We start from the raw sequence: 9,285 nt of genomic DNA, 5'->3' as shown, positions 1-9,285 counted from the left end.
GTGAAATTGGAAACACATCAGCTTTAAATCAAGTTTTTAAAAGCTAACATTCCCTCTCTCTTAGAAAAAAAAACTTAGTTTTCTAAAAATGAAGATCCTAGCAATGATACGGATTGCAATACCATCTTAGAGAGGGCTTAAAAAAAGCGGGAATTGATCAACCCCTTTACTAACCTGAACTAAAGTTACTCCATGCCGATAAATAATGGAAGAAAATAAGTATTGAGTCGAGTTACCTCTAATGCATCTATCAAAAACGTTGTAAACTTTATCGTTTGAAGTTGAATGCCACAAGCCGCACGGCTAAAAGAATTCACCATTCTTTTAGCATCCGCAATCACTGTCTGATGTAACGAACAACACCACTTAAACTAGCTAAAACCCAACTTGTATACCGATACTTCAACCAGTTCTCAGCTTACAAAATACGTCGCACCTCCGGCTGCACAATCAGCAACATTTCAAAACACTTGAGCCTGTAAGGAGCGGCGATAATTTGAACATTGCAAAAAAACAATCAGCAATTGATGACAATCTAACGCATGAGTGCAAATGATGTTAGCTTGGTATGACACACCCATCAGCCTTCTACAAAAAAAACATTAATGCCCATTAAAAAAAGGTTCATCCTTCATGTTCCAAGTCAAGAAGAAGCTCAAGCCTTACACCCACACAAAAGCTCCACAAAACGGTATATTGAACAAAGTAGTCTTTGGTCATCATCAACTACTTACGCTAAAAAGCCACATCAGGCACGTTGCCAAAATAGACAACGATATCGAACAAGCCTGCGACCACATCAAAGACACTTAAAAAAAAACTTGAAGATAATGTTATAGAAGACAGCAAAAGTTAACACTTTTAACACTCAAACCTGAGTCAACATGGGAGGATATCTCAATAGACAGGAAATTCTACTGAAACACGTTGTAGGCCTGTGGCTCAAACACAACATCAAGCAACTATGCCATCGAAAGCTACAACCTGAGGAAGAAAACAAAGAGTTAAATCCTCTGAACGACTAGAAACTCAGGTAGAAAGCTACAGCGCCTTCTAGCACTAAAAGACAACAGTGCGCTCAGATGCAAGCAGCCAAACGACAGCGCAAACTCAAACTAAACCCACACCAACAACCACACCAGCTCCTACATCAGTTACCAAGTGATGCAGAGTTTACTGATATAAGCAGTGAGGCGGTTACTAATCGGATTACTGGTCCTTGAGCTGTGCGGACGAAAGAGATGCAAGAGTGGACCTGATGCAGACAAAACATTTTCAACGCCTAAGATGAATACCACCGATTTAGACCAGGACCGATCAATGATTACCGACGCAGCAAATGACGAAAGCACCGTGTAATGCTGCTATTAGTGAGTCACACCAGTGAAGTCGATTCAAGCGCAGGCTATGAAAGCTGACCCGCTCGACGGAATGCGATGTTTCATTGCTAGGTCGATACCAGCAAGCGAAGATCTTATTCAAAAAAGCAATGAGTTTAGATCCACGATAATTTAGCTTACAAAACCTTAAAATTATTTGGATGTTATTTTTCATCTTCAAATGCTGAAGCGGTATGAGTCGCTTGCGACATCTTTATCAGACCTTTAAAGAGTCCGATTACTACATAGCAGGCACAATTTATTCGAGCAAGATGGGAGCGCGACGTTACACTAATTCTTCTTTCCTATCTCATTTTTTCCTTCTTTCCCCTCTGGGCACTTCCCCAGGCTCATCCGTTCCTACTTTCTGCATCCTAGCCAGCACCTGTTATTAGTTTTAGCCACACACACCTCTTCTCCTCACCCACGTAATCCCTTCATTCCATATAACCCTCTTTTTAAATCTGGACCATCCTTTTCTAACACTTAATCTTCGATCCGCTTCACCGCCCTACTTCCTATTCCATAATGCGCATTATCTAAGTTCCTTGTGCTCATTACTTACATCTATACCCAATCTATCAAAATATCCTCCCATTTACTTCGTTAGCATTACCAGGTACTTTACCATCTCCAAGCCACTCTTAATATATCTATCTTTATTACTAGTGTCCATATTTTATTCCAACGTCTCTCAAATTGCTAGCAATACTCGCTAACTTATGCACTACATCCGCATATCACCACTTCATTATATTCCTTTTCTTCGTGCTTCCCTACTCTATATTTCACCTTCCTGTATCCTTCCCTATCCCACTCTTTTCACCCTTACTTGCTCTTTGCCTCCGTACACTATGTTCTGTTCCTCTCCTTAACTTCCATGCTCCTGTTACTCCTATTACGTATCTATACTCCCCTCTCTACTCATTTCATTCCTCCATTCATTCTCTTTCCCCCCTTCTCGTCCTCTCTCATTATCTCCTCCACTATTTTACTCTCATTATTATGTTTCCCTCGTTCTTACTTACTGGTCTTTCACCTATCCCTTTATCTTCTCCGTCTTAGCAACCTTAATCTCCCCTGCTCTGTGCAATACCTTTCGTTTTTATTTGCATCAAAATACCACTCAGACTTGGCCGCTGCCTTGGATCTCCTTATCCATCGTTCTGTACACCTCCATATCACCGCCTTTTCTCGCTTTTTCATCTAATATTCTCACTGCTCCTACCCTCGCAAATTGCTGATTGTACTTACTCTATGTTTTCTGCCTCCTCTCATCCGGTCTCCTCTTCTAATCCGTCTCAATTTCTCTTCTCTCCGTCCCCTTTATTTTACCCGAGTGACATTTCGTTCGCTTCATTTTCTTCTTTCACTTCATCCTCTTTGTCTCTCCTTCCCTTTTATAACTAAACCTCCTATTCATTCACTTCAATACCCATCACGTTTTCAGCCCCTCTGCCTTTATTATAACATCTCCCTCTACCCCCTTCCCACTTGATCTCTCCCGCCCCCGAATATGCTAGAGTTCCTTCTCCCTCCCACTGTTCTTGGTTTCACTTTCTTTTATGCCCTAACCTAGTTTTTTCTCCCCTCCTTCTCCTGATTCTACATCTTCATTCTTTCAAAATCACCTTACCCTCATATTTTTTTTTATATATCAACTCCCTTCTACCCTTCTTTTTCCATATCTTTTTTCTTCTTTCTCATCCTGTTCCACTCCTTGTCGTTCTTCCGCGTTCAATCCTAACCTCAGTTCATCTTCCCACTTCTCGCTTAACCTACCAGCTGTCACTGACTATCTTGTTCGCCTGTGCACCATCCTCTTAACAATACCCCATTAATTCACTAATTCGGCCGGTAAGATCTTTACTACTGCTGACTAGCTGCGAACAGTCTGTGCCTTGATGATAAAACAGGTTTTCGAGGAGGGACGAACTAGTTAACAATCGAGACGTTCTTATTCTGGCCCTTAACCCTTACACCACTCTGGCCTAAAGATTGAGTTACCTTGCTTTTCCAGTGCCATCTTCATTGCCCATCCTGTAACATTAAAAAAGAAAAAGTTTGTTACATCCAATAAATATCACAATTTGACTTAGACATATATCTACATCAGCGAGTGAATAAATAGAATGTTTGTTTTAATTACACCTTCAGAATATGATTATCAATTTGACAGGTACAAAAATATTAAAAATATGAGAAAAGAATATATATGCACTTAAAGGACTATGGACCACCCCCTACATACAGGCCAGTATCGCCAAATAGTACCTTACACAAGTGTTTTGTCATTTAAGGTTCACCCAGTTTAAAACTGTGTTGAAATACCACATGGGCGAGAAAATGATTTCTCCATTAACGTAACTAATGCTGTATACTCAAGCAGGAAGGAGATTGCGAAAACAAAAAACAATGCACCTAGCACCAGTTCATTTAAATCATCTTTCATTGAGTACACTTGTCACATCTTCCGCGTCAACGGTGTGGATTATAGCATCCTGCAGATCCTATCCGTCACACGCATCTCTACATCTGAAGCTTTAAAAGAAATCAAAACAATGATTCCAAACATTGAACCCAACATGGCCTGTCCATTGTCTTAACGTGTGTGACCAAACGTTAGTGTTTGGATGCGATTTTAGAAAATTTGAAACTATCATTTTCCAATTGCACGGTGGTGACCACACGACACGCAATTACATCCCGCCATTAGCCTGTAAAAACAAAAGAGATATTAGCAATCATTCCTAATTTCTCAGATTTCGATTGTTCTCGAGTGCAGGTATTGACCGTAAGCCCACACAGGAAGACAATACAAGAAGCCACAGAAATCTCCCTCAGTGTAAAAACAGTTGTTTTTTACAAACAGCTTTCCTTACAGCGTTCATCTCCTCTCTCGTTCTTTCTGGTGTTCTCGACTTCTAGCATTCCTCCTTCTTCGATCTTCCTCCTTTGCCAAGAAGGCTATCTCTTAAAATGGAACCAGCAGATAATACTTACCTTGTGATATGATGGCTACCTCTTTCTCTATGATTAAATCGCAATATGAATGCACAGATTAGGCCCTCTGAAAACAATACAAAAACAATATATTGCGACTACAAATACCGTCTGGAGTCGTCTATACCTAGCGGGCATCTATGCATTTCGATGACACAAAGCCTTCTCGATTCGATCCGTATCTCGGATAAAATGTAAGGGGCCTGCTCGATTCGCATTTCCTTCGATCGATTCCAAAAATTTGAAATGTTATCTTACTTTTTATATAGTTTTCATTATTCTTGCCCAATAAAAAACTTTTAACCAACGATTACATTCTTTCATTTTCTCAATTTTTTAGTTTAACAAAAATAACTTCAAGAGCATTAATTAAAATTAAAACACGCAGCAGTCACGTCTAACTGCAGTCCCTGCATAAACATATTTAGCGATGTGCTGTAGGCGCGTGATTAGCTGCACTGGCGGTATTGTCTAGAGCTAATTGACCAATATACAGGGCGGGCGTCCTCCTCACACGCTTCGGCTCACCATTCACGCGAGTGCCATATATACGGTGCGCGCATATGTTTCCATGAACAAAGTATCCTTCGTGATGTCAGTATACGTTACAGGTGATAATGTCAGTGGGCGCACTACTCGTATACAACCAATAGATAGTATATAAGACAGCAGCCTCGCGTTTTGTTGGAGTACTGTTGCGGTTTAGGGTTAGGCGTTTTGGTGCATCATTCTTTGCATATACGGAAAGCTGATGCGAGAAGTTCATATGCCGCTAGTCGTAGTATGGAATATGACCATGCGCAACCACCAGCACCATCAGCAGGCTATATGCATTCAACTTCGGAGATAGCCGAGTTCGTGCCTGACGTCAGTGTACGTCACGAGGATACTTTGGTTCATGAAAACATATGCCCACCATGAAGTACTAGCGGGTTGGATGGGAAAATACGGGAAAAAGTATCGAGGATCGGATCGAGGGAAGAGAATCGCGATTCGATTCGATTTCGGTGGATAGTTACAGCTCTAAGTCTTTATACCTATAGAAGGACACAATTTATTGGTCTACTTCGTGTACTAGGGACAGAAAATATTGATCCTATAATTTATTAAGATTGTAACATTGTTTATTTGAAGGCAGAGGGAAAAATACAAGGGGGCGGCGGGCGATTTCGCCCCCAAAATGCCAAAAAGAGCCCACGAAAACATAATGTCGGGGGCGACCCCAAAAGAAAAAGTCGCCCTGGAAATCGATTGTCCAGGTCGGTCCCGCGCATTGCCACTCTCGCTCGGCGTTGCTGCGCTGCGATGCCTAGGCATCTGCCGCTAGCGGCAGCCGGTTCCACGGCGCGGTAGAATTCATGGTACGGTGTGACTGTCAAGTGTTTACCATTTAAGCATGCATGTGTGTACTGTACTGTATTGCATTCAATCAAGCGCGCGCCGCCGCCCGCGCGTATATACGCGTGTGCCTGTGCGCGTGCTTGCGTGTGTGCCTGCGCGCGTGCGTGCCTGTGTGTGCCGGTGTGCCTGCGGCGTGCTTGCATGTGCCTGTGCGCGTGCGCGTGCACCGGTGTGCCTGCAGGCGTGCTTGCGTGTGCCTGCACGCGTGCGTGCATGCCCGCGAGTGTGTATTAGCTACTGTGCTTGTGTGTATATTTGAGGAAACAGCCCTGGAAAAAAGTCGCCCTGGAAAATAAAAAAGTAGCCCCCGAAATTTTGGGGGGGTTTGCAAAAAGAGCCCCGGGAAAAAAAATTCCCCCACTGTTTGAAGGTGACTGGTGATGTTTGGACACATTAAAGACACACTTGTACTAATACAGAAAAGTAACTTAGACTCGACTCCCGATAATCATATCCCTTCAATTATTCATGCAAAGACCACTAAATATATGGAAAAATTATGCTAATATACAGTAACACATACTTGCAGACTTCTTGCTACTTAATGGCCCAGGTCTTGATACTGGTGAAACAGCCGCTGCCACCTCAAATAAATGATCATCAGCATCTACGCCATCATCTTCCAATGCCTGTAAATAAGTAAATAATAAATCAGTACCTAATAATCTTAATTCAAGTCTGGCTTACTCTACAGAAACATTGAACAACATGGGGCCCAATTTGATGTCCATATAACTTGAATGCTTGTGTTGCAAGTTATTGCTTTCTATTTCAACATGGCACACCAACATGCTCAATATCTGCATGAGCACTTGTACTGTTCCAATAATAAAATGATAGGATGTAACGTGCATCTGCGTACATCCAGTATCGGTAATGGCAATGCTCAGCTTTTCACAACCAAGTTTACTGCGGAAACTATTAAATAGTGTAATTTGAACCCGCCTTATAAAAGAAACAAAGACCAGTTTGAAGCTATCAACTCGCTTTGCACTAGAAAACCAGGTTGTTGCTTTTTTGGCAACGGGTTTGGCACAGGAAAGTGACATTTTTGTTTGACACCTCAGGCTCAACATGCGTCTAAACAGAGGAATTGCTCCGACTTGTGATTGAATAAAAATAGGATAAAAGGGCGCCAGATTTGAAATTGAATACGTTATTGAATGTATTTCTATGTATAAAAACGTTACAGAAGTTATGAAATTTAACTTCAATTGTCCTTTAACAGAGTATCCGCGTGACGTCAGTGGCTATCTATACACCATAGATAGTATATAAGATAGCCGAGTCGATTTATAGTTGGTGTTAGGGTTAGGGTTTTTGCATCATTCCTTGATATACGGAGTCTGATGCGGAAGTTGATATGCGTAGTATGGAATATGACCATGCGCAACCACCAGCACCATCAGCAGGCTCATGGCTGCTATGCATTCAAACTTCGCGAGCATAGTCGAGGTCGTGCCTGACGTACACTGGCACGTCACCGCGGATAAATCTCAGTTCATGTATAAGCATATTTGCCGATGGCATATGCGGATAAGTAGGATAATGATAATGGGACCCTTTTATGGAGGCGCGATGCATGCCACGCACAGAACACAATTTCGAGCAGCGCGCGGCGCTGGATCCGCCCCCTTGAAATGAAAGCCTGCCTATCAGTTACTACGTTTAGCTGATTTCGACAGCTAGTGTTACAGCACTAGTAGTAGCGTACACCCTTATCCAAATACTTAACATCAGGTTGTATATGGTGGAAGTATTTGGGCGGAGCTCGTCTCCACCTCCCAACGTAAGTCGCAGGATGGAGAAATTAGATTGCGCCAGCGTGTCTATGCATAAGACCAAAAGGATTGCGTACGTTCGGCGCGCGTGGCGAAAAGTTGGCGTCATACTCGTGCTAGAGTATTGACCCAGGCCAAGGGCTATGACCTGTGCGTGCAGCGCTGTATGTCTGGTATGATTTTGTTTCACTGGCACATATAGCAAACTACCGTTTGGAACTAGGTTAACGCGAGGGATCTTCCGCCAGGGGCTCACAGAAATATCATAGCCAAAAAAAAAGCCAAGGACATGCCTCTTCACGAAACAAGTGCCGGCCCAAAAAACACTAACTTTAATGAACAAGCCACAATAGTAAACTTGAATATCCTAATTAGCCAACGCTGACAGCTCTGCAGGATGATGATTACTGTAGCTACAGCAGATTGTAACCGCCTTTCACGCAGAAGACCTATTTATGAAGATGTAACAATAAATCCAAATGATAAAAAATATTTAAAAAAATCATGACCACTTCATTTGTTTTCTATATCCAGATCAAGTTACGCTATATTTTATACAATGCAATGTCTTTACAAACCTTTCTGCCAGTGTCACCTGCACGAAAAATCTTTTACACTCCTACATCTTGGCAGACAGAGGCAACAGCCTAGCTTTAGAAATGTATACGGCTCATCCTCTGGCACGCAGACTAGGTTTTACATGCCACGGAGACAATGATTCATCTTATTGATAGGCAGAAAAAGCAAAACTCTTTGGTGTATCTTTAAGAGCATTCGATTCTTATATCTGTCATGAAAGTTGAAAACAAAAATTAATCCAGCTTCCCTCTGCCCCCATCTCGATTTGTCACTTATCCATAATCACGCTCATCAATAATCAGAAAAGTCTCATTATATAGATTGCCAATTCAGAACAGTATTTAATCTTAGCCTTAAACCAAGCGTTTAAGAGCGGTTAAACATCCACAACGCGCAGTTGGCTGCCGACCTCTAGCGGCGACTAAAACAAACGCATGTCGTTTAGCGACTAGTTATCTTCACACCTTACATAAGATCAAGAAAGAATATGATGCCCTTATCATAATATTTTTTATACTAAAAAGTATACGAAATTTGGCGGGCGGCAGAATTCAATGTTCAATAACGTCGTAAATTCTATGCTGATGGCGAATCGCGCTGGAATTATCATAATCGCATTATCCGGTCTTCCCTTAACGATCGCATAATCGAATTATAATCGGCATAATCGTCGCTTAGGTAATAGCATGATTAATTTAATATCTTACTTGTAGCTATATACAATTTTATACATAGCATTTCGAATATTATCTTTATGATCATTTCATTAACTCTGCTGGAAGGTTGCTGTATGTATATCCAATGTCTGCCTTCCCTTAACAGTCTATCTTAAGTCCATTGTGAAAAGAAATTGGTTATTAAAACAGTTAAAAGTTTTAAACAACACATGATCAAGCAGCTCCTTGCTGTTTTATGAAAAAGGCAGGGCGACATGAACACACATCATACACCACTTGGCCTGCCGATTTTCGCGAGCGTGATTCTGCTGGGGCATGATGATTTGCATCCGATGTGCCACAGGGCACGAGGCAAAACTAGGCGTCGGGTTCCGGGGCGCAATAATGGTTGGACTGATGCGGATGTATGCGTAAGCTATACGTGGAGTTTTTTTAAAAAACTCTAGTTTGGTCGTCTCGATGCGC

At 41.9% G+C, this 9,285-nt stretch overlaps 1 protein-coding gene across 2 annotated transcripts in view; it reads right to left on the bottom strand.

Annotated features, from left to right (window-relative positions):
• The window catches only part of LOC106806749 (scaffold attachment factor B2-like), an 82,755-nt gene that overhangs the window by 60,076 nt on the left and 13,394 nt on the right, over positions 1-9,285 (bottom strand). For both annotated transcript variants that reach the window (XM_014808803.1, XM_014808804.1), the window contains exon 2: positions 6,307-6,412. In XM_014808803.1, coding sequence (XP_014664289.1) covers positions 6,307-6,412 — 106 coding nt within the window. The remainder of the gene's footprint in view (positions 1-6,306; positions 6,413-9,285) is intronic.

This window comes from Priapulus caudatus, unplaced genomic scaffold (assembly GCF_000485595.1).
Source record: "Priapulus caudatus unplaced genomic scaffold, Priapulus_caudatus-5.0.1 Scaffold177, whole genome shotgun sequence".
NCBI classification, from domain to species: Eukaryota; Metazoa; Priapulida; class Priapulimorpha; order Priapulimorphida; family Priapulidae; genus Priapulus; species Priapulus caudatus.
This window is presented reverse-complemented; position numbering and strand designations above follow the sequence as displayed.